The following is a 25,773-nucleotide window of genomic DNA, read 5'->3' on the forward strand; positions in this document are numbered from 1 at the left end:
AATCACAGCCAGCAGCCTTGTTTACTCCCTCTAACCTGTGTGCCACTGATTGTGCTAGAAAAGCCCTCATCTTCTCCTCCTCCCTCCCACCCACGCATACACCACACCACCCCACTCCCCTCACCTCCATCCCCCCCCATGCCTCCTCTGAGTCACCCTCCTCCCCCATCTCCTCTGCTCGGTGGTCTTGCCTCCATTCCTCCAGTCTCATTGTTTTTTCCTCTCGGTTTACTGTCTCAGATTGTTCCGTGCATCAATGTGGGTGTGTGAGTATGTGTGTGTGTGTGTACCCCTTCATTCCTGACTCCTCTTTTTATGCTTGCACAAATCCCCCCCCCCCCCCCCCCCCCCCCGTCTCTGCTCTCCTCCTTACCCTCATTCCTCACGTCCCCATCATCAATGATATTGTGACCATGTATATTTAAACAATCCAGGCCTTGTGTTATGAACCTCAAAGCTGTTACCCCCTCCCCCTCCTTCTGCCTGTATATTTCATTATATAACAGCGTCCCTGTGGACCTTGAGGACACTGCAATCTAATTTTATCTGGCGATGGTGGCGCTGATGATGGGAGTGTGCCCCGATGCGACATTAAACACACAAATCTGCATCAATATTCTTCGGATGGCTCCCGATGAGCAACAACAATACGACACGGATCCCCCTCAGCTGCTTCACCCTTCGTGTCATCAAGAGAAAGATCAAATTGGTGCAGTGAAATGAGACATGACAGTAGCTTAAGATGCTGCAGTCTTTTTTTTTTTTTCTTTTTTTTTTATTAATAATGTGTTTGTAGGTTGTTAATTTGATGGCATCCGAGCGGCCAACACGAGCACACTAAATATACATGGCTGCCATTTTGATGCCTTTCTGTTCTGAGAACACAACAGCTCCCACCAAGTTTTCTCTTCTTAATGAACACGTGAAGCCCCTGCAGTGGTAAATTTGCCAGACAGCGCCACCCCCTGGAAAACCCCTGGTACTGCACTTGGTTTCAGTCAGCAGTTTGATGTTTGCAGAAATTTCCAGCAAAATGGATTTCTATTCTATTCTATTCTATTCTATTCTATTCTATTCTTTTCTTCCTGGAGTAGCTCAGACTTGACAGCATCATAAAAGATTAACAGCACCTACAGCCTGTGTCCACAGAAACTGTCTTACATAAATATCAGCTTATCCGTATCAGAGCAGTCGGCATGCTGGTAGTTTATCTCAGCCGTTTTGTTGCTGCCTCTTCCTCGTTATCATCAGTTCGTGAATCAGTTCTTTACCAAAACAGCCAAGAACCAGAGAATTATAGAATTACAGAGAATCTTCTTGGTCTAATACCTTCACTTAATGGACTGAATCAGTCATTCGACTGACCCACAAAGTGTTGAGATGTGTCACAGCAACACTACAATAATACAACTTTGTGAACATGATTAACACTAAAAAGACAAATAGACGTACTACAAGATTTCACTCAAGTCATTATTTTTATTTTCTAGTAACTTGTAAAGGAATTCAATCACCTTTCAAGGAAGTACAAAATGACAGTAATTAATTGCTCATTTTCAATACTTTAACTAGTATTGCATTAAAAAAAAAAATCTTTACTGATCCATCGGGAGAGCACACCTTCAACACATAATGGTGAATTGGTGCATTAAAACCTGGGGCCAAAGGTCATGTGACCAACCCAAGAGGACTCTTGTCAAGATGTATGACGTCTCTGTTTCACAGTTTGTCTGAGACCAAAAGAAAAGTCTCTTTTTCTTTTGTGCTCTATGCTTGAATTGCTTAAATGGAAAAGCTGCCTTGTGGTAGATTTGAACATCCATAAGTATCATTGCTGCCCCCTTCAGCTACCAGAATCCTGAGTGTCTGTGTGTCTCTCTCTGCCGAACCTTCTTCCACCTCAGTCTTTGAGATCTTTCATTGCCAGTATCTTCTTCTGGATGTTGTGGCTGAATGGCATCATGAAGTCGTCCAAGTCCACCTCGAGGGATAGAGGCCCTTTCCTTTTTTCAATCTTTGACATCAGCTGGCTGGTGGTGGCTGGTTTTCCCCAAACCTACGACAAAGACACGAATCAGTGAGCCTATGAACAAAGTTTTCATGTTCATGGTCAAGCTGCTTTTCTGGTTGCATTATACTTGGCATGGTCATACTTTGTGGAGATGAGACTTACCGTTTTTGGCACAAAGGTGATATCCACAGCGTTGGTTTGCCCCGTGGTGATCATGGTGTTCTGCAGAATGATGCCCTTTGAATCCTTCTGCAGAGGCGTCTGCGCTATACTCTCTGTGAGTAGTGCACTCTGAACAGTGACACTCTGTAAGAAGCAGAACTTCACATAAATACTCCGATCCCACGACGGCGTTGCCAGATCTCAAATAAAATCAAAATTGCCAAACACTATCAGCTTCAGTATGAGAGTTCTTCACAAAGTATAAAGAGGATCTTGTCAGGGAATCTTCTCGTTTCCACTCTCTTGAAGGAAAGCTGCTCTGTTCCACAGGAGCAGGGTCATTGTCTCTCCACAGGCTGACTATCATGGAAAACTACTGACGTTGGTCAGAACATCCGGTGAGTTAATGTTTTTACAGTGATCCACTGTGAGGAGTTTATTATTGCTAATTAAAAGGCAAGAATTAAGCCTCATACATATAATCTAATCCTGTATCATTTACAGGACCCTATTTTTACCAACTTATAAAAGCTAAAACATATGATTGTAGAAGCTGAGAAGCTCCACACCAGAGAATTTGCTATTCTGTTAGATCTGTGGTCCAGAGCCTGAATCAAACGAGCATGGCACTGTAATGAAAAGCAGTCGCTTTGATTTGATGTTGCATGTAATTCTTTGTAGAGACAGACTGGCTCATACTGTAAGTCACTGTGGATTGGAACTTGATTCTTATGTTTCTTCCAGGAGCAATTATCTTACATTTCAGAGAACGCTTGGCAGGACACAAAATGGACCATAAAGCCTCTGCGCTTTACTCAGTTCCAATGAAAAATGCCTGGTAGTTAGTCAGCTCTTTGTTGTACCTGTGTGTAATTTATCATCGCTGATAGAGATTTCCTGCCCTCCAGAACTGCTGCTCACAACTGTACTCAATTATAGATATTACAGAATAATTTATGCAATTGCACCACCTGCTACTATCAGAGCCTTAATAACTATATCGATGTGCTGTGCATGTTTCTGGCCTGGTTTTCAAGATATGCAAATTGAAAAATACCAGTGTGGTCAACTTGTAACATCACACATCTGGTGTAGTCTGCTTGCAAGTTCCAAGTTCAGGGGAATAAGATGTTTTTTCTTCTTGGTACAAGGGGAGCACACAGATGAAAGCCAGTACATGTGGTCACGTTTTACTTCTACTGTCTGACTCTGGACATGTAGTGGACATAAACCCATCAATACCTTTATAGGAAATTGCCTTTTCATGTTTCATGTCTTCACAAAAGGAAAACTCTAAACTGGCAGCCATGAAAGTTTTCTTTCAGCGGCTGTAAATAGCTTTCGTTGACTGTCAACAGTGAATAAAGAACAGAGTGAAAATTCCATTTGACACGTCGTCTACACAAAGGAAACGAGGGAAGGAGCTTATGGAAGGCTGGCAGAGAGACTTCATTAGAGTTGTTTGTGTACCTTCTTTACAGCTATGGGCTTTTGAGCTTTGTCTCTCCGTCCCTTTGCTGTGTCCTTGGGTTTTGGGAGGGAATCCATTTTGTCTTTGACCAGGTCAATTATCCTGGAGTCTGCAAAAGCTCTGGCGATATCAAGACAGTTTTGTCCTGCAAGGAAACAAAATATAGGAATATCATTTCAATAATGTTTACTATTACAAAAGGGTCAATTTCTGATAATAACTGCATCTTTCTCTTGATGAATCTGACTCAACAAAGTTCAACTGATGACAATACAATGCCTGAAATGTTCATTAAAAAGAACTTCAGAGTAGCTTTCTCGCTGCGTTTCATCCTCGATACAGTAGGACTGTACAGGTCTGGACAAGTAGTGATCTACTGCTTTGGTCTTACAGGAAATTTTCAAGCAAACTCCAAAAGCCCACCTTTCTTGTTCTCTGTGATCACGCTGGCTCCAGCTTTGATGAGAAGGTTTACGCAGGAGGGTTGAGAGCTCTCGATAGCCCTCATGAGGGGCGTGCCTCCACCCAGGGCCTCGGCATCTATTGTTGCCCCAGCCGCCAACAGAAGTTCAACAATCTTCATGTGCCCGGACGAAGCAGCGTGATGGAGGGGAGTCCAAAAAAACTGGTCGCACATGTTCACGCTGGCCCTGTCAGGAAGAGGGTTTTTTTTTTTTTTCAATTAAATCACGTCTGTCTGCCTTTAGCAATTTGTCAATTCTTGGTCTAATCAAAACGGGATTACATTTGCATTCAATTCAACAGTAATTTCATTGTGAATTAGATTCGACATTCAGGTATGTTTTCCCAATGTACCGTATTCAAGCATGAAACTATGTGATGGGATCTCTGTTTCCAGGGTCTGTAATACCTAGAATAAAACTTGCTCTCATTTCAGGAGCAGTAGTCATGTTCCTGACATGCTTGCTTTCCCCGTACAGCGATATCAAGTCAGTTGATGAGTAAATAGCATTCATTTGAAAAATTTATACAAAAGTCTTGGTCGGAAATGTGCCAGAACTTCAAATGAAACATTTTAAACTTTTGTTTTATAGCTTTTACCTCAAAAAGGTGACTTTCATTCTTGAAATCGATACAGGAGGTGCCAGCATGCATTACTGATGTTTGAGTTATGTTTGATATTTTAGTTACTCACTAAATTCTTTACCTAAAACCTTACACACAACCACAAACTAACTGGAACTGGCAACAGAACACACAGTAAGTGCTTACACACCCCTTGCTGAGGAGGTACTGCACCACCTCATAGTTTCCACTGGAGCACGCCACCATCAGCGGAGTCTTGTAGAACTCATCCTGGACGTCCACTGGAACCCCCTGAGTGAAAGCAAGGTCCAACGACTGAAGGTCTTCGTTTCTGACGCAGTAGTTGATATTGATGTAGGCCCTCTCTGGCTTCTGGAAGTACCATCCTGAGTCGTTGACTATGGGATGGTCCGGTGGATGATCGCTGCCGAATCTGCTGATGTCCGACCAGTTGCAGTATTTCTCGATCATGAAGTGGGGCGGCCCGCCGTCTGCTCGCCGGGTCATGAGCTCCGGTGGGAGAGTGCAAATGGGGAGAGCAATTTTCTCCTTCTTCCTCTTCTTCTTACCTCCTTTTGCCCCCTTACCTCCTTTTTTCTTCTTGGGCACGTAAGAGGCGAGCAGGAAAGGCTTCTTGATATACTTCACACCTTTCAAGAAATCATTAATGTTAACACAACCCTCTTTTTTCTTGTCATGGGCTGTGAGGATTAAATGAAGCAGCTCCGGTTCAACCGGAGCCTTAAGACCCTCTAACACGGAAACAAACGTCTCCGTAGTCACTGTGTCCGAGTCGTCTCCGAAAGCTTGACGTAGTTCAGTCTGATGCTCGTGGGACCAGTCGTGGAGGGTCAGGGCCCACGCATCGGACATGAGGCTGCCGCCGCCGGGCTTCTTGCCTTTCCCATATTGCCTCTCTGCTTTCCGCAGCTCCTTGGCTGCTGCTTTATGACCGGAGTCTTTGGCTATTTGGCGGGCCAGCAATCCCTCCTGGTTCTTCAGTTTGGGGTTACAACCTAAACAAAGAGCACTGTTTTAAAAGAAACGCAAAAATACCTCATTCAATTCTGGTTTGCTGTGTTTGCAGCGGCGGATTCTTTTATTTGATTAAATCTTCAGAAATAAATTTACCATGGACAAATAAAAAACTATCCGCAAGGCATTAGGAGTCGTAACTGCAACCAAAAAGCTTTCTTGACATTGGCGCTGCCACAAATTCAAACTTGGAAACTTGCACACCAAAAAAAACATGTCAATGTTTTTTTTGGGACAATGACAAAAAGACCTGAACTCACTAAACAGGAGATTCAAATGTAGAAAAGTCCTCAATGTATAAATGGGCCATTAAACATTTAACTTTCAACTACAGGAAGCTGTTGTAATTTGGACTTTTTTAAAATGCTCCAGTACTGTCAATAGTATTCTACATAATTATACTTGATGAGATTCTATAATAAAATGAAATCAGAGGCTCTTATACTGCTCTACGCTCACAGTACCTCTTTGTGCCAGGAACTTGCAGCAGTTGGCGTTGCCTGAGGCAGCGGCGTAGTGTAAGGGAGTGCATTTATCCAGGTTGACGACGCTCATGCCTGCCGAGTAAGCAGACAGCACCTGGATCACCTATGAAATATAAAACAGCACAGAGGACGACATTAAAGCAACCTGAGTTCACAAGCCCTGTCAGCTCCAATAATGGAAAACTGCCATTTGAGCAAATGGATTCTGATGGTAGTTGAACTGAGCAGCCACACCACCTCAAAGAAGCCCCCCATGGCGGCATAGTGTACAGCAGAGAAGAGGTTTTGATCCAGAGCAGTTGGGCTTCCTCCTCTCTGAAGGATGGCTCTAACAAGCTGCAGAGAACCTGCTTTGGCCGCCTCCATTAACACAGTGACGCCAGTTTTCTGAGGAGACAATAGGAGTGTAGTTAGCATCATTCCTCGGCTTGGTGCTCGCCATATATTCATGCTTTGCTCCACCTGATTTGCCGCATTAGGGTCTGCACCACCCTCAAGCATGAGGAGACACATGGGGTTGCACTCCAGTACTTTCTCACACATCAGCTGGAAAACGTGGGTCCCCTCAGCCGACACGTTGTTGGGATCTGCCTTGGAATTGAGCGCCGCCTGCAGGCAGCGGAAGTGGTGCTTGGTGGGGTAGATGCAGTAGAACAACACACCTGAGTCACACATGAGGGGAAGGGATGGGTACAAAAGCCCAACGATAAGAAGGAACAGGAGTAAAGGCAGCAGCTGATAAATATGCAGTATAAACATCACAAATTCTGTCTAGCAATTCTGGAAGGATTTGCGGTTTGTCACCCCGCTCCAGCCCCTCATACACCAGTAAATACACCTTACATACTAAACCAGGGGTGTCAAACATAAAGCCTGTGGGCCAAACTTGGCCTGCAATAGAGGCTCCAATCCAGCCTGCCAAACCACCGAGCAAAGTGGGAACATTTTTGAGAAAACGTGACATTTTTTTAAACTAATTTCAGCGGACAAGGCAGAACACTGAGACTCGAACTGAGATAAAGCCGGGCTGGAAGTGTGAGTTTGTAAAAACGTGGGGTTTTTTTTACATTTCACTGTATTTTGCACCAGAAGGTGTCATTCAAACTGATTGTAGTCATTTATAGAAGGAATTGTTTGGTTTTGTAAAAACAGAGATGTTTTCATTGTGTATACTCTGCAGCACAACAAAGAAAAACTTTTATTTTAAACTGAAAGATTATAGCACGATTACACCAGTCTGGCCCACTCAAGATGAAATTGGGCTCTATGTGGCCCCTGAACTAAAATATGTTTGACACCGCTGCACTAAACATAAAAAACAAAAGCTGCAATGAAAAGTGCTAAATAGATGTCACAATCAACTTTTTGGACTCTTATAAGAGTTTGCCCCGGGGACACTACAACAAATGTACACATACTGTAGAGGCAGGGATCAAACTGCTGTGATGTGAGGACAGTCCACTTCCCCACCTGAGCCGTTGTATCTGCGACCTCATTCTTTTGGCCATGACAATAGATGAGGGTGGAGATGTAGATCCTTTTTCATGAGAGAACCATGGACTCAGATTGGGAGATGGTGATCCGCATCACAGCCGCTTCACACTCAGCAGCAAACCTGCCTAGTCCACCTTCAAGGGTGCGGTTTGGACGTGTTTGTTTTGATTCCTTCTTTCCTGAAATGTCCACCTTGAGTGGCTCTACTTGGAGCATGTCCTCCGGTGGGCATAGCTCTCAAGATCATAATCCCTTCCGCCACGACAAAGCTGGAAAGGGCAGATAATCAGGTACTAACAAAAGAAGGATTAATTAAAAATGTGCTTTTTAACGTCACTCTCTGTACGGGTGGCAGTATACCGTCTTCTCAGAAAGCGAAGCGTTTTAGTTTAAATGAACATTAATTTGTCAGTTTGCACAATTGTCACATTTATTAGTGCGAGAGTGCCAGTGAATGACACAGGCAGCCATTTTTTTGCTTTAAAACTAAAAAGTCATCCATCAGCTGTGCTTCAGGGCCAAAGTAATCTCTCCACAGCTCTAATTTGGTCAATAGGTCTGAGTGTACTGCTGCCAAAGAACTGCTAGTGGGCACGAGCTGCAGGCATCCAGAGGTCACATGTGGATATATTTTATTTACTCCGACGACTCCAGGAAAGTTCTGCAGCGGAGACGTTCAAGCTAGAGACCACATCAAGACCTGCATGCTCTCCGAAGGAGATGAATTAAGGGTGACTCCAGCTGCGTCTCACTTACACGGCTCACGTTCACGCGCGTGTATAAACCAGCCTGCTCCTCTGTGAGCCTTTAAGCCACCGCTGTGGCTCTTACCAGTGAGTGTGTGTCTGTTGAAACTCGGCCTTCTCTGGCTGTGAGTACCGAGACGGGGCCGGACACGTCCTCGGGGAGAGCTCGGCGAGCTCGGGTTGCATGCCTACAAAAAGAGGACTCACCAGGAGGACTTGATCTGTAATTAGTTGTAGCCGTCTGGCCTGACACACTAACACTCGAGTGGACAGGGACAATGGTGCACACATGAATACATACCGCAAACAGTACATAAATTATGCACAAAATATTGTCCAGCCTTCTTTCTCTCTCAGTGGCTCCAGCCACAGTAATTGACGCCCCGGACACACTGTAATTGGGATAATTATCAGAATTGGTTTCAAAAGGTCCTGAAGAAGGACTCGAGGCTCTCTGATTGCCGTTGTCCGGGATACCGTCTGCTCATCAATATCTAAACACGAGCACCATGCATTTTCATGAGTTTGCGAGACAAGGCGAGGCATTCAGCTCGTCCAACTCGAGATGAGAAACACCTCTATTTAGGAAATCGACACTTCGAGCTCACACCAGGTTAATCTGGACAAAGCTCTTCTATTACTCTGGGTTACAGATTGAGTGCCAACTTTCCTCTGTAGATTTTCCACATCGAGTCCAAATATGTTCTCCCTGATTCTTTATTTAAAAAAGGTTTAGAGGTTTGCGGATTACAAGAACACTGAGAAATGCGTATGAATAAAAACATGTTTATTTAAAGCTATGCCTCTACCAACTTAAAACTTTTCATATGTCAAATTATTATACTTTTTAAAATCACTCAGTCATGTGTGTTTTGGGTAGAATGTCCCTGAAAGTAAATAATGCTACTTCTCTCGCAGGCCCTGCAGAAGTGAAGTTGTGCAATGTGTAGATACTGCAGCGTGTTTGTTTCTCATGAAAGAAACTGAAAACTGATGGAATATTGTCTAAAATGAGAAGAATGACATTACAAAAAAATAAATAAATCATGTTAAAGGCCAATAAATTTGTTGAGAGTCACTGCTTAGACTCTTAGACATCTTTAAGATTAACAGTGCAATGTGTGCATCAAGTAGTTCCTGAACTAAAAGCGGCTGAGTAAGAGTAAGCGCACGTTGGGCTGCTCACCTTTGCCCTCAGTGTCCTGGAGCAGCAGGTCAGCCTGGTTCTGGATCAGCAGATCCACAATAGTGTTGTTACCCAGCTGAGCCGCTAACATGATCGGGGTGCGGCCCTTCTTATCCTGGATGTTGGGACGAGCTCCGTGGGAGAGAAGGAAGCTGACGAGCTCTGTGACCACACCAAGGGAAGTGGAGAGACAGTCAGGAAACGGTAAGGTTGAAGTAAGGTCTCACGAGTCTGTCCATCCCTATCCATCATTTTCAACACTGTGCTTTATTCACATTCGGGTCACGGGCATCTGGAGCCTATTCCAGCCTAATACCTACCTACTTTACCTTCTTTAGTTTTTTCTGTATCTTTAATGCTCCAATGGCCAATGTGGTTCAACCAGGAATACCATTGCTCCTGCTATTATAAGACCAAAACATGTAGAATCCCACATTCACACAGACAATGTACAGTCAGTATTTACCATGACAGGGATCTTATGGCTGAATAATGAATCTTGAGGAGACAAGCGACAGAGTAAAAAACACAATCTGCCTCTGTTCACGTGAGTCATATCATCTCATTTAAAAGTCATCGCACGACCAATTAGGGAAGTTTAAATTTAACCTTCAATCCAAATCTTCAGCTTGATATTGCTGTTTTTATGTCGTCGATCAAGTCGGTTCATAAACTTTAGAATACCGGTTTATTTTGCTGTTACGTTGCCAGTTTGTATTAGTCTAAAAGCCAGGAAACAAGTCATGTAAGCTAGAATTTTTGGAAGTTGTAAACATCGTATCGGATGACTATTATCCTTCCCAAATGCTCCCAAAAGTCCAAGTTATATAAACAGAGGCACTTGTCTGGAGATTGCTTTCAGATGTGTGCCTCGTGTTGATGTGGCTGAACCTGGAAAGGATGGGGCTCCCACAAAGGACGAGATGCCTATTGATTTAAATTGCACGAAGAGAACGGAGGACAGGGGGGGAAGAGGGCGGGTACCGTGATTGTTGACAGAGACGGCCATATGAAGCGCCCCGGTGCCGTCCTCCGGCTCAGTCAGGTTGACGAGGTCGTCCACCCCGAGCTTCACCATCTTCTCGATGTTCTCTTCATCTGCATCGCGCACGCACTGCAGCAGGCGGTAGATCTGCAGCACCTGCAGACGGCCTTGCGCCACGCTGCTGCTCATCCTGTGCTCCCAGTGAGGAAGGCAGGGTCAGGTTAAAGAATCTGTCCTGAAAATGTGGTGGTTTTGTCGTTTTTCAGTTTCTTTCATATCACTTCATGCTCATTTAGAACCTATTTTTGTGTCACTCTGGTCATTTTGATTGTCTTTATGGTAGTTTTATGACTTTTTGTGGTTGTTGTAGTCTTTTTTTTACATTTCGTTTATCTATTTGACTCTTTACCTAACTGACATTTTGTATATCCTTATGGTAAGTCTGTACTGTTTTTTCTTTCTTTTTGTAGTTTCTTTTTCTCCATAATTTATTTTCATGGTCATTTAACTCCCCTCTGAGACTTCTAGTCATCTTTTGTCCCTTAAATGTGGTTCTTTTGTCTTTGTTTGGTATTTTTTTTTTACCTTTCAGCCTCCTGCTCTTTTTTATTGTCAGTTTTACCCATTGTATAGTATAGCTGACATTTAAAATCTCACAGTGTCACTGTGGTAATTTGCCCCATCAATGGGTTAAAGGTTCTCTCTTTGTTCTCAGGTTCTGGTCCTGTTGGGTTGGTGTGATTGGAAGAGAGTGCAAGCTTTGGCCTACTAGACTAGCATGTCCACTTTTAGCTTAATTGGTGGCAAATAAACACAAGGTCATCATTTGAACATCCACTGAATTATTTGCATATTGGGCGCAAAGATCAGAAGACGCTTACAAAACCTTGTTGCTTCCAAAATGTTTGAATCTCCCTGTGTTCACTCCAACTCAGCAGGTTCCAGGGCTGACTGGCAAACAGTAAAAAAGGAGGCCCTTCTTCCTTGAGACCATTAAATGGATCTTTGAGCCTGTCTTGCATCTCTCTGTAGTTGTTTTCCAGTGAGTTCCCAAAGGAGGAACCATTTTCTCAACTTTTTCTCCCAATTTATCAAGTCAGGTTTTAAATTGTGCAGCTGAAAAAGCACACATTCAACACCTGGCTGAAAAACAGTCGCAATTCCCTTTCTGAGAGGTAGTGCAAACATTTAAGGTCTTCTGTAAACTTTACATAACCTCCAGTTATATATATTATAGATATATTTTGACATGGTTGCGTTACCTGAGCTCTGCAGTGACAAACTGAACTGACAGTCCTCTCTTCACGGTTTTGACCTGGCAGTGAACTTAGTCAGTGCACACGGCAAAATTAAAGTAAAATAAACACCAAAAAGACTAAAATAATGCATGATTATGGCAGATATGGGCAGCAGAACAGTGGCTGTGAAGACACTCACCTGCTGCACGGCAGAAAAGGGCTCGTTCGCTCGGAGTTCCTCCGGTTTAGCTGACTGACAAACCCCCTGGTAGAAATCTTTGAATTCCTCTGGCTGTGTTTTCGCTCCACACACCTCAAAAAAGTGTTTCTCTGTGTTTTCTCCAACTCATAAAGCACAACTCTTCACTTTGCGTGAGCCCGAGAGGGGAAACAAAAGTCGCCTCCATGGCAACCAGACAGCGAATAAGTCCAGGGGACGGTGTGGCCTATGGTGCATTCACGTGTTGCCGCAGAGCTCAGGAAATATGGTAATTCTCTGTGTCAATTTAACAGGGTGGTGCGTTCAGGTTACACGATTTACGCCTCAATATAGTGATAAACAAAAAACAAAACTGTACTTAAGTGAATTACAATAAAAAAATAAAGATGGATAATTAACTTTGTAAATAGTTCATACACAATATTGATTAGTCACAGAATACATTTCAGTTAAACATATGAATTATAGTATGTCTATCAGAGAGGTTATAATTTGTGGTATGTGTAAATGTTGACTGGCATCATTTTGAGAAGTTTTTCCTTTATTCCCAATATTCAGTAATGTAATTGTTCCTACACACATAACATTCTAACTCAAAACATTTGAAGCATTCTTTTGCATTCATATTGAGCAAGTTTTTGTCTCGAGTTCAAAAAGTTTGAAAAATTTGTTTTTATTAAATATACTCATATTCTGATATCCTAATCCAACAAAATGTAGACCAATTTCCTATTTATATGAAACAAAAAAAAAGATGATCAACTCATTTGATAATTTGAGATACTTTGTTGTGATTACTTGATAATTAATAAGCTAAAAATAATTTAACAAGAAAGGTTAGATTAATATGAAATCGGTTCTTAAAATGTGAAGTTTTGCTGTTTGAATAAAATGTATAGAAATATGTTCATTTCCATTATATTGTAGTTTGTTGAGTTGTACCTTTGGTTAATTTTCTGTATTTAGAATTGCATTAGCTCCAGAGAGTTAATGAATTCATCCCACTACATAAACCTTGTAAATCTACTTCCAGTCCTCTTATTCCTTCTTATGGGCCTAACGTGCCCGGATTGAGTTACTCGCTCTTCGCCCTTGACTGAACTACACAGATCAACTTACACAGTCTTGGGGATGACTTTGTTTGCATGAGTGACAGTGGAAGAGCAGCTATTGAATGCAGAGATGTTTGTAAAGAGACCTGTAATTCCCAGTGATAAGTAATGAATGCCCAGAATGGAAGACAACTCATACTCTTCTTTACTTCAAGGGACCTCTCTGTTCGGTGAATGATCCTGGACACAAGGTGTCACTGCAGCGTAGCCTAAGAAAAGACTTCTCATCCATCTCCTGGAAGACCTGGACTAAAATTAGCCTGAAGGAGTTCAGAGAAAGAGATGAAAGTGGTTTAAGCAGGGCCAGAAACAAAAGTCAACCCAGCTGTGTGTATTTGTGAAGGTCCAAAAAGTGCCAGATCAAATAAGCAGAGTTGATAGCAAGGCCTACCAGTGAGTAAAAACAGGTCCACACTTGCTCGTTTATTAAGGAATTCAGATAAAATGAGTCGGCTGACACGAGCAGTGTAAAAAAAAATAAAAAACAACCAAAAAAACCCCACTTTGTATCTGTATTTGAGGCACACATGTGGCAATACATACAAAAAAACATATACAACACCAACCAAGGTGAAGTGGTAGCTCATAAAAATCTTATAAAGGAACGACTGCTGAAGAAATATTTACAATCTGTCACGGTTACACAATGCATAGTCACATATGCACCAAGTTACATTCCCACACTGATGGCTGAGGACAGATAAAAATATGTGCACTGTAGGAAAAATATGTGGCGACTATTGGGTGAATAAAATGCCGGAACAAAGCCCAGTCTGCACATCATGTGCAGAATCCATTCAAAAATATCTACAACACACCGAGAAATAAACAGAACGATGAGCACAACATGTCTGTATGTTAAAAATAGGACTTGTGGCACCGAATGAGAGGTTTGAGGAGCTTCATTGTTTTTATTAGCTTTAAAAGAAAAGTAAAGATGGGCTGATAACAAAAGCTTCATAACTTTTTGATCCTCCACTGAGTAGATGTCCCTTATTAGGACACAAAAATATATCCCCTTTCTTTCCCCCTGGCCATTCATCTCTTCCTCCTCCCCCTCCCCCTCCCCCTCCTCCTCCTCCTCCTCCTCGTGCTTCTGGGCATAGCTAATGTCCTAAAATGGTCTTATTGTTTTGCCGTTGTATGATTTATAAAATCCTGTGGTTTTTCGTCTGAACTGTCGGTGACTTCATTTGTGCATTTCCTCCTAAAGAATAGTGGTTTGGGCTCGTTCCTCTCCTCCACCTACATCGCTCTGCTTTTCTTGTCCTTTTTCCATGACAACGGGCATTCTCTGTTGGGTTTCTGGGAATTTGCTTGTGGTCAGAATGAAACCGTGTGCAATAAGAAAGGAAAAAAAAAAAAAAAGCTGTGCAATGACCTCTGAACATCTAATACTCTGTGGGTGGATGACACATAAAATAGTGAAAAATCCCCCACATCTTAATGTTTTCACGGAGCCTTTTTTCTTTAACAGAAGTGAGACCTGAAGGCTTGGACGCTCTAATCAGTAAACAGTTCAAGTTTATAGCATGGCGTGAAAATGTGGAATTAGCAGATCACCCTGCAGTGGCTTTTTTTTCTTTTCTTTTTGTTTTTCTTGATAAAGAAGAAAATAAATGGTGAACAAAGATTCTTTGTATAAAAATGTTTTCCTTAAAGCTGTGGAACAGAGAACAAATCATTGTGGGAGGGGGGGGGGAAAAAGAAGGATGTTTTCATCCTTTTTGGCACTTCCGTGAAATATAAAATATCTCTCTATAACCAAATATGCCAAAAAAGTTGGGACATTTCATGAAACAAACGAGAAACAGAATGCTATGATGTGCACATTACTCAAAAACCAAAATGAATACCGCAACGTATCGAATGTTGAAACTGAGAACATTTGAAAAAACGTGTGTCCATTATGAATTAGATGTGGACTAAGGAGGTTCGTTTGGATTGTGTCAGTAACACGATCGAGTAACAGAAGAGCTTTAAAAGTCTTTTCGAAGTGCAGATGACTGAAGGATTTGCTGCTGTGTACAAGGAAGTAGCGGACTGAGAAACTCTTCTGAGAAGCCACGAACACACGTTAATCAGAGATATTAGCGAGACGCAGAGGAGCTGCCTCATTTTGTGGCCACAAACAAATTTTTGAAATAATCTCTGATAATAAGGAAATGGATCATCTTGGGTTTTTATCAAGGTCACCTTGCAGAAGAACTTTGAGCGTGGCTTCAAAGTGAAAGGGCCAACGTTTGCTCTGACATGAAACAAAAACACGAGAGGAGACCTTGAACCGCGGCCTGACAAAACGCAAGAAATCCTTTCAGATTATTTACTCGGACAAGCTCACCACCTCCTCCTGATGCAGCAACATGTTTCTCCTCCAGTAACACTAAAATTCTCAGTTTCAACCTTTGATGTTGCCTTGGCAGCATTTTAATCCAAGGTAAGTATCAAATTATTTCAACATCATTGCACTCTGTTTGTCACGTTACACAACATCCTGACTTTTTCTGGAACCGAGGCTGCATCTGCTGAATAAATCCAGTCCATTTCTATCACTCTTCCTCTCTCTTTGCCTTGTGAATGGCTCAGGTCCCTCAGAGTCCAACAGGCGAATAAGCTCTCACACTCAAAGTTCAATGCCGGTTTCAATGCGGTGGCGACTCTTCCAATCAGTCGCTCTCGTACAGCAGCATCCCGCTGAACATTGTCAAAGGTTCAGACGAGTAGGCCAGCTTGCCGGACACCAGGTCGATGCACAGCGTGTCCCCTGCCTTCATCGGCAGGATGATGTTGAAGACGGCCAGAGCTCCTGGGATGTGTTTGGCCTCCGCCATGGGCTTCTCAAGGCCTTCAGGCTGATACCCTGCCGAGTCAACGCGGGCAACACCAATGTTGGACATGGACAGCACCGCCTCGATCTTCATGTTTTTATGGCCCGTCAGGATGCCGCTGAAGAAGTACTTTCCACTCACAGGAGCTGTGAAATGACCTGGAGGGTCGAGGCAGAGGGAGATGTTATCCATCTGCTGTTGCACAAGAAGCTCTGACTTAGTTTTTCCATGCTGAACCCAAACATGGCGGGATTAACTATATGAACTTTGGTTCAAGTAAACAATACTGTTAGACACTGCTGACCTCCTTGATCATATTCTTAGGGCTGATTCATGGAGACAAAAATAGTTTCAGGGGAAGTTTCACGACAATATATCCAAATGTCACAGCGATGTTAAGACCTCCAGAAGGTTTATTATTATTATTATTATTTGTGATTATGACTCATTAAGCCTTTAAAAGCCTTGGTGTTCTTTCACCAGTAAGTACTGCACGTATCTAAAATAGTTGGTAAATATTAAATAGTCAAGAAAATAAAGAAAAAAAAACATTGAGAAAGACCGTGTGTACACAGTGTGTATTTGCAGTCCTTCCAGTGCGGCCAAACCTCACCTGTTGTTGCGTCGTAGACGTTGTTTTCATTGACAAAGGCGTCATTGAACACTATGGTTCCCGAGCTCCTCATCGGGCGTGTCAGCGCCGCAGAGAAAGAAAGACGTGGCACGTGGGCATCAGACCCTGCAGGACCTGATCACAGAGCACAACGCAGCATATGAGTGTGAATTAAAGCCGAAAGAGAACTTCCATCTGTTGTGATAAAAAACAACAACAACACTTGCCTTGTTCACCTCTGAAACCTGAAATACAAGATGAAAGATACAAACTGTGAAACTCATCTTCAGATGTGTAAAACAGAAGATATGGCTTGTATATCTATAAGTTTTCTCATGGAGAGAGAAGTTTGTTATTTTCACCTGGGGGTCCCACTAGTCCTTGTCTACCCTCTCTGCCTGGAGGTCCCACCCTCCCTTGAGGTCCCACGGGCCCTTGTAGTCCGCGCTCGCCTCTCTCCCCACGGGGCCCCGGGAGACCAGGTGGACCTGGAGGCAGAGGAATGTTTGGTGAGACAGCACAGCTGAAACATCGCCCTGAAAACCCTTTTCACCAGTAATAATAGCTCTGTGCAAGGTTCTGAAAGCATCAGCAGTGAGCCAAGAAAGACAAGACATTTAACCCGACGTGACTCAGGATGTGCTGCTTTCTCTCGTGTTTACTAAAATCCGTGCTTCAGACAGCCTGCAGACTTTACAACCTCTTAAGTGAATTCTTTTCAAGATGACAGGCCAAATTCTTTCCTTGGTCTATTTTTCCCCGTCGTCCTGACCGTCCCTCCCTTCAAGTGAGCGCTATCTCTTGACTGAAAGTTAAATCCCATGCCCTTCGTCCTCCATGACTCACCCATGAAGTCCTGTTCTGTGAAACTGTGGAACTGCCTGACCAGGTCCAGCATGGAGGAGTTCAGCCTGTATATCTTGGAGTGGACGCCCTCCAGCTGGACATTCTGGATATTGTCGATACGATCTCCCTGAGACGTCACCGTGACATTGAGTCCATTAACGCAGCTCCACAGCCCTGACACGTGTCGGTTCAGTCCCTCCTTGATCCTTTCCAGGCTGTTTGAGACGGAGTCGAAGCGTCCGCACAAGCCCTCCAGCTTGGACAGCCGCCGGTCCAGGCCGCTGCTCGAGAGCCGGCACTCCCCCATCTCCGTCACAAAGTTACTCCTGATTATTTGGATCTCGTCGCCCAGCTGGCCGAATCTGATGTCGGAGTCATCGACATGCTCCGTCAGCTCCTTCCGCAGGTCGTTCACCTGGGAGAGGACGTGGAAACTTGTCAGTGTGTGTTTGGAGTAGCCTCTTTCGACAGTTTCACTGTAAATAAACTTTTCCTCATCTTCGTTACCATTTATTTTCCTACGATATCTTATGCGTGTAAAAATATGTAAGCATATCATCAAACCCATGCCTGTCAAGAAACCTCAAACATTTGTAATGCGCTTGAATATTTTCACACCTACAACAACATTATGTGAAAACACAGTGGCCAAAATAACTAATGATGCATGTTTGATTGGTATAATGTTGTTGTTAGAGTACATAAAGAAAGGGTTATTAAAACAACACATAAATTAGAACTGAAATTATAATCTGTCTTTACAGAAACATGTTCAAAATGCTAAATAATCAAGCAGCTGCACACATCCTTGGTATTGGGACACCCACAAGGATCAGAGAAAAAGGTCAGAAGACCTTCAATAACACAAAGTCCTACTTATGTTACACTAACCAAACAAATGTTGTTCAGACTTTTCTATTATGTGAAATTGTTGGGTTTTCTCTGTAAAAGTGCCTTGAAATGACTGTGTTGTATTTGGTGCTGTGTAAATAAAGCTGGATATATTTACTTATCATGAATTATATAGCTATTATTAGACAACCTTTCTCAAAAAACGTTACTTACATGATCTCATTATGTAGCCTGTTATAATGACCTTTCTTTATGGAAAAAAAAAAAACTAACCTATAAACTCTATATCCTAACACTTAGTAAATAGTTTTCAGATCAGAGCTGTACTGGGATATTGTTGCTATTTAGCAAAACCTCAATACTGAGGCTAAACAAAGCAAATGTTATATAATTATACGGTGACGATGATGCTTTTCATTGCAAATTCTCATTTCTACAATTTCATACTCAAACTTGAAATAATGCTATTATTCGGCGATGGTGACTGAATTGCCCTATATGTGATGAATAACTTATCTTCAAATTCCATGTTATCTTAGAACAAGGACATTTGCAAAAGGACATGTCCTCAGGTGAAATGTGACCATTTTCATGATATAATTGAAGCTTTTCATTTGAAATTGAGGGGACATTTTGGCAATGTGGATGTTTATTGGTTATGATGCACTCAGTCTACCTCACCCACCCAGCTGAGATCCTGATAAGATGAAATCAAATATCTTGATAATGTGTCTGAAAAAAAATCCTTCAATTCAGCTGTAATCCTTCTTGCTCCACCTCGATTAACTTACACCATTAACTAATCAATGCATATTGCATCACAGCATGTCCCACTTATGAAAGCAGAAGGAAGTATTGAGGAGGAAGCAGATTGAAAGAACGACCATAACAACATCTTACTTCAGAGATTATGTCATCCTTGCTGTTGGTGAGATCAGTCAGTGTGTCCCCGTGTGTCTGTACGGTCCTTCCAAGACCTTTCAAGGTGGCGTTGATGGAGTTGAATGTTACCACGACCTCGGCCAGCTCTCCTTGGATGGACTTCAGATCCCCTCCCAATCTTCCGTTGTGGACAGAATGACCATCCAGACGTGTCTTCAGGTCATTTATGTTGAGTTTGCACTGCCCCGTACACTCCTCCACCTCCTCGCGCAGTCGTCCCACCTCCTCCTGCAGGTTGGAGCAGACCTGGGAGCACACGGACTCTTCAGAGTCGACCTTCCTCCGCAGATCCGTCACCTCCGTCTGGCACCGGCTAAGTCCGGTCGTGGTGGAGTTGGCGAGCAGCCGTAAGTCCTTTTCCACGGTGCTGCAGACGGAGCAGTCCTCGAAGTCTCGGCCCAACGTTTCGATCTCCGTGACAATCCGGTTGAAGTTCTGACCGTTCTCCCCCGTCACAGCTATTATCTTTTTGACGTCCCCTGTCAGGTCAATCACTCTGTCGATCAGCGAGTCTCCTGTCACGGACAAATCGTTGAGCTTGGTGTTGAACTTCTGGATCTCTCCTTCGTTGGCCACCACTCTCCATTCCAAGGTTTTCACAGTTTCGTCAGTTTTCTGACCCTTCCCTTTCGGCCCGCAGGTCTCATTGCACATTTTTGCAGTGGCTGTTAGCCTTCTGTCCAGTGACGATGTAATGTTCTCCAGATGGTTCAAACGTCGACTATGATCTGTTACCGTGTCGCCAAGAACCGATACATCCAGCTCTATCTTTCCGATCTTAAAGCCGTAGTCGTCCAGCCGACCAAGGACAATGTTGCGCAGCTGGTTGACGTCCCTCTGCACAGTGTCTTTCATGTTGTTCCCGGTATTGGTGCACTTCTGCTCCGTCTTCCTCATTGTGTTGTTCAGCCTCTTTTCCAGGTCCCTCAGTCTGCCATTGAAGCGGTCCTCTGTCACTCTTCCTTTGCTCCCTCCCGTCCCAGCCAGCTCCTTATCTAGTCGCCCCTTGATGGTGTCACATTTGTTTGCGGTGGAGGAGACTCGGACATCGATATCGTTCAGCCTCCTCTCCAGCTCGGTGACGGTGTTGCAGCAGGACTGGGAGCGCTCGATCTCCCGGCGGGAGACGTCCAAGCTTTGCCTCAAGTGCTGTTCCATGGAGGTGAGGAGTTTCTCCAAAGCTTGGATCCTTTCTCTGTCTTCCTGCTGCTGTCTCCTCAGGTCTTCCACGCCGGCCTGGAGGGAGAAGGAAAGATGAGCTCAAGCATATGCAGAGATTGCGTCACCTGTGTCTTCTGTTTACATGACTGTTTCATGCAAATATCGGAGACAGCGTTTCTTTTTGTGCAATTATAACAACCGCAAAACAATCTCTTACGGTTGACAATAATTGGCTGTCGATCGAGCAGTCTGTCTTTGTAAATGAGTTTTTTACAGTATTATGCATGTGATAATAAGTCCGTAGCCTGTTTGAAGCATCCAAAAATAGTTTTGTGACATTCCACGGCTGAAGTACAAATCAAACATATTAAAGTCCCCTGTGCTAACTTTGTGTTGTTATAAGTGTTGGTATACTTTGTATTACTTTGACTTTTTCCAATTGTTTTCAATGCGTCTTGTATCAAAAAAAAGGAGAATAAAAGCAAGAAATTAAATGTGGAAATGGGCATTAATTAAAACGTTGATAGTTTGAAGGTTTGATAATTTAAAATAACACAAAGCATCAAACACGTGTTTTATTTTTATTTTAACGTCATTTAAGAATTAAAAATAGTCAAATTGTGAGTGACTCAAGAGGGACTTCCTGACATTTAGGCTATGATTTCCTGCTTTTGTCCAGACTTTGAGCAAAGAGAATGCATAAATCTGAACAGCGAGGGTAGACATGCAACGAAAAACTAAAACTGTGACAAGCAAACACATTAAACACACTAAAACTTTCCATGAAACAAAAGATGCAAAGTTTGGTAAAAATATTTAAATGCCTCCAATGAAGATCAGATTTATGCACTTCTTTCTAATTCAGATTGAAGAGTGTAAAAATCAGCAGTTACCTCATGATTAATATCCAGATAATTGTTAATATCGTCTGCTGATCTTTTTAAAAGCCTTACTTTTTTTTTCTGAAATTCTTTTTCCATGTGAGCATGATATAAGTGTCTATTCAGCTGCTCTCTTTTCCAGAGTTGTCGCACTGGAACCAAACTCAGGGTTCAGACTTACAATGATGTGCCAACAGGCAGGACTAATAAATGTAGATATTTCATGAATGGATTACTTAAAGATCTAAATGCATGCCTCTGAAGAAGTCACAGAGCTGTGTACTACAGCTCCACAACGCATATTTGAATTGCTAAAGCTACTTTACTGTAGGAAGCTAGGATTCCTTTTAACCCTTTGATGGCTGTTCTTTGTGCTTCACATGTTATTGTGCATCTGGAGCAGCAGGGCAATTTAACTCTCACATCATCAACTTCTGTCACAGTTTTGGAGCCAAAAGCAGAGTTTAAAAATAAGCTCAATAACTGTGGGTAACACAAGGAGAAGTGATAAATAGAGGTCTGTTTTTTTTTTTTTTTTTTAACGTCGCTGTGCCCATGATTACTCCTCTGCACAAGAGGAAACAAAAAGTTCAGCTTACACAAATACAGTCTGTTTTATGTTAAAAATCCAATTCTTCCTCACAGCTGGAACTCAGTGGCTAATCTTTGTTATGGTGCTCGATTATGAACTTTTTCGCCGTGATGTTTTTACTTTTATTTCAGTGGTAGTGTGGTTTATGTTGGAGAGCCGCAACCTGCACGCGACAATTATTTTTTACTGTTTCAGGCAGGAGAAATGACTCACAGAGGCCCACAAGAAGAGACGCAACGGAAACGAAAGAGCCGAGAGGCACAACAACAGCTCAGGCAGAAAAGCAGCAGAATAATTCTGCACGTTGAGCTTCACCTGACAGGAAGAGCAGGACAGAGTTACTCGTCGTTCCAGCTCGGTCAGGATCTCCTCCTTCAGAGTGTTCAGCTGGTTTCCCCCCTGTCCCCCTCCTGCTCCACCTTCCCTTCCTCCTCCTCCTCCTCCTCCTCCTCTTCCTCCTCCTCCGCCTCCTCCTCCTTTGGCCGCTCCGTCCAGTTCATTCCCTCCTCCGTTCACCAGGTGGTTGTTGATGTCGAGCAGGGTCTGATCATGGACCTGAACATGCAGATAGTCACAAGAGTTGATGGGACCTGGTGTTGAAACTGCAGATGTTTCTACAGATGATAGGACGCATGTGTCTGACCTGCGTCCTGTTGTAGAGATGATCCAGCTTGTTCTGGATGCTGTTGATGGTTTCTTTCATGTGTGGCTGAGCAGAATCCGCAGGGACAATGGCCCCATTCAGCCCAGGCCTATGAAAACATTGAGATCTGTTCATTTTCAGTGAGGATTTGTGAGGAATATTTAATACATCAATCCATAATGTAAACAGGGGGATGTGTTAAGAGGGGGAGACGCATTTCAGTCCAAGGGTGTCAAACATGTAGCCCACGGGCCAAAATCGTCTCTCAAGTGGATCAGCCTTGCACAGTCAAAACATAATATAAAGTAATCAGCAGTATTTTTTCAATAAATGTAGTCGAGACATTAGTGGCACGGCACTGAAAGCTGAACAGCTGTCCAATATGTATATGTGAGAACTGTATTAGATCTTGAGGATATACTTGTAGTTTTTGCACACTTAAACTGATGGAAAAATGTAAGTGATTCTGCCCCACGAAAGGCAAAGGATACTTGTTTTGATATCTGATTTGCCAAAACATGACCACTCACATAAACTTACAAAAAAAGGGCAGTGTCACGAATTCCAAGAGATTTTCTATTTATGGTTCTTGTGTGCAAATTCAATCTCAACATCCTTTAGAGCAGGAAAAGTCTCCCCGGCCACAGGCTGGGATGACTGGTTTAGACGACGAACTACGTATTTCTTCCAAGTCCCATATTTTCAATAAACGAGCATAAACAAACCAGCTGTGATAAACAGGACACGCTAAACATCTTCAGATCATTGAAAACAAGCTCATTTCCTGAACTCTCTTTGGTTTGCAGGTAAATGAACCCAGCGAGGGGAAACATGCACATGATGTATTGAAAACAGCAGAAGTCAACATACAGCTTCTGGTTTATGCTGTTGATGGTGGTCTGCATGTTGTGGAGGTCCTTGGTCAGGCCGCGGATGGTGTCTTCCAGCTGTTTGATCTTCTCCGACTCTCCTTCACGGAAGCAAAGGCACACATGGAGGAGAAGTTGAAACATCACACACGGAGTCGTCCCTCTCTCTCCGTCATGAATGGACGCATGAAAACAACTGCCACAGTTTGAACAGCGCCTCTAATTTCAATTGAAATGTTTCTGTAATTGGATTTCTTTTCTCTCTGGAAACAAGGTCCAGAATGCGGTTGGTTCCCAGCAGGAAAATCTGATGTCATGCATTTTCAAGCATTAACAGGCATTTGCAATGAAGTCTGAAGACAATTTGGGGGCTGTTTGCTGGCGCTGTCAATCAGGTTTGATGAAACTATGCTCGAGGCCGTCCTGACGGAGCAGACCAACTGAGGCTTGGATCATCGGATGCTTTGCAAACAATAACTACAGGGTTTGTTGCCCACAACTTTCCCAGTGGTTACTTTGCAGGAATATTCATTATTGAGACTCACAAAGTGCATTTTAAAGGTTTCATTATCTGATCCGTCATCATGTAAAGTTTCATCTCAGCTGCTTTCCTTAGATTCCAAAGAAGTCTCCAAACCTCCATTTCCACTGCTGGGGTTGTAGCCGGTCTGCGTAACGCGAGGTCGCCCGCTGCTGACCTGTGTGTCCGGGGTCGACTGTGGCCCTTGATGGCAGTCCTCCCCTGAGTAACCATGGCAACACTTCCACTCCATTTCTGTCACCATCTTATAGGCCACCTTATACCTGGGCCTCCTGTAGGTCCGGTACCTGAGGGTGAAACAGTAACGTGAGGAACAGTTTTAGTTTATTGATAGTATTTTAAATAAATAATTATATGATTAAAGTAAAATAAAACATTCCAAAATTGCATTTACTGTTATTGTGTTGATAATGGATGATGTTCTTAACATTATTATAATTACCTAATTATAACAATTATAATATCCTGGATTGAACTGAACACCATTTTGCAGATACCATGCAGGTTCTATTTATATGTAATACAGTAAAATCATATGCTACGTTTTTCACGTCCCCTAAATCTTCTCTTGAAAAACATTTGTTTGTTGTTACCCCTAACAGTGAAATTAAATGTGTGCCCCTGCCTGGGAGAAGAGAAAAGCCAGAGTTAGAAAAAGAAACAATATAAATAAAAGTGGTTATGTGGTGAAGATTTAGTGAAGTTCAGTAACTGTGTTAACTTTGCATTCGACTGAAGCTCAAACCAAGCGCGGCTGCAGGGGGGGGATGTTTCTTGGAACAGTGCTTAGCGAAGTGAGGGGACACTCCTGTTGTTCATTAACTGATCACATCTCCCCACATATGAGCTTCAGCTGGCCGGTACCATGAGGGGGGGAGAACAAAAGAAAAGCAAGCTGGCTGAAGATGGGGTAAAAACAAGAAACACGTGAGAACTGACCCAGTATGGAGACATCTTGTATTCAGAGCATTGACATAAATCTGCTTGAACCAGAACCAGTGTGTATTCTTCTTACAATCGTGTTACTAAATTCCTATTCGTGTTTCTCAAGATGATGACGACTGTTGAATCATGAAATAATTATGCTGAAGGAATCACGTTTCTATTCCTCAAAACTGGAACAGGCGAAACAGTGCTGCTTGAGAATTTTAGATCAGCAACTTGTATTTGACATGTTTACAATCTGATGATTTATTGGATCCCATTAATTTGAACAAAGTATTTTATAAGAGCCTTCAATGAGGATTTCATCAATCTGACTTCAGTTGTGAAGAAATATGAGGTAAAAGCACAGATTAACCATTTCACGATTCACGGTTACACATTCTCATATGACGTTTTACCTGACAATCTTGCACAAAACTACTTAAAATCCACTTTGTAATTATAGAATTTATGGCAGCTTTGCACAATGTCAAGTAAAAGAAGTTATTTATTGTGGAGACTGGTGAGTGTGATGATAATACCAGCTGTATACAGTAATTAAATTCTGCTTGTCTGACTGGTTGGATCCAATTTGTTCTACAAATGGTGCTTAATGCCACTCATTTAAAGTTGGATTTGCAAAGTCCCAACGAGTGCACATAGTCACTATAGTTTTATTCAAATTAAGTTTCAGTAATGCATGTAAAAGGCATCTCTCTATTCTGTCCCACATGTCCACACAGCGTCCAGCCTTACAGTGTTGGCATGTCAGACGTACCAGCGCTGCACATTTTCAGGATGTTAGAGTGCTGACAGGAGCACTTTCCCCAAAGTGCAGCTGTGCCTGTGTGCAGCCTCACCGAACCACAAACGTGATTTATGCAGTAAA

The 25,773-nt window shown here is 42.8% G+C and overlaps 2 protein-coding genes across 2 annotated transcripts in view; both read right to left on the reverse strand.

Moving 5' to 3' along the window:
* Positions 1–1,462: 1,462 nt before the first annotated feature.
* On the reverse strand, positions 1,463–10,811 carry ankef1a (ankyrin repeat and EF-hand domain containing 1a; the record flags this gene model as incomplete). Its single annotated transcript, XM_080490073.1, has 10 exons — positions 1,463–2,056; positions 2,174–2,317; positions 3,644–3,789; positions 4,068–4,294; positions 4,882–5,707; positions 6,191–6,314; positions 6,449–6,598; positions 6,674–6,873; positions 9,638–9,799; positions 10,622–10,811. The coding sequence occupies 10 exons, from the start codon at positions 10,809–10,811 to the stop codon at positions 1,901–1,903; spliced, it is 2,325 nt and encodes a 774-aa protein (XP_080346199.1). The 3' UTR covers positions 1,463–1,900.
* Positions 10,812–13,564: 2,753 nt separating this feature from the next.
* Positions 13,565–25,773, reverse strand: part of emilin1a (elastin microfibril interfacer 1a) — a 31,649-nt gene continuing 19,440 nt past the window's right edge. Inside the window, exons 3-12 of the mRNA XM_080490707.1 lie at positions 24,057–24,247; positions 23,421–23,520; positions 22,551–22,659; positions 22,223–22,462; positions 19,232–20,509; positions 17,480–17,894; positions 16,996–17,121; positions 16,861–16,878; positions 16,634–16,768; positions 13,565–16,178 (exon numbers count right to left, since the gene is read on the reverse strand). Coding sequence (XP_080346833.1) covers positions 15,859–16,178; positions 16,634–16,768; positions 16,861–16,878; positions 16,996–17,121; positions 17,480–17,894; positions 19,232–20,509; positions 22,223–22,462; positions 22,551–22,659; positions 23,421–23,520; positions 24,057–24,247 — 2,932 coding nt within the window. The 3' untranslated portion in view covers positions 13,565–15,858. The remainder of the gene's footprint in view (positions 16,179–16,633; positions 16,769–16,860; positions 16,879–16,995; positions 17,122–17,479; positions 17,895–19,231; positions 20,510–22,222; positions 22,463–22,550; positions 22,660–23,420; positions 23,521–24,056; positions 24,248–25,773) is intronic.

The sequence above is a fragment of the Lipophrys pholis genome, assembly GCF_963383615.2.
Source record: "Lipophrys pholis genome assembly, chromosome: 21".
In the NCBI taxonomy this organism is placed as follows: domain Eukaryota; kingdom Metazoa; phylum Chordata; class Actinopteri; order Blenniiformes; family Blenniidae; genus Lipophrys; species Lipophrys pholis.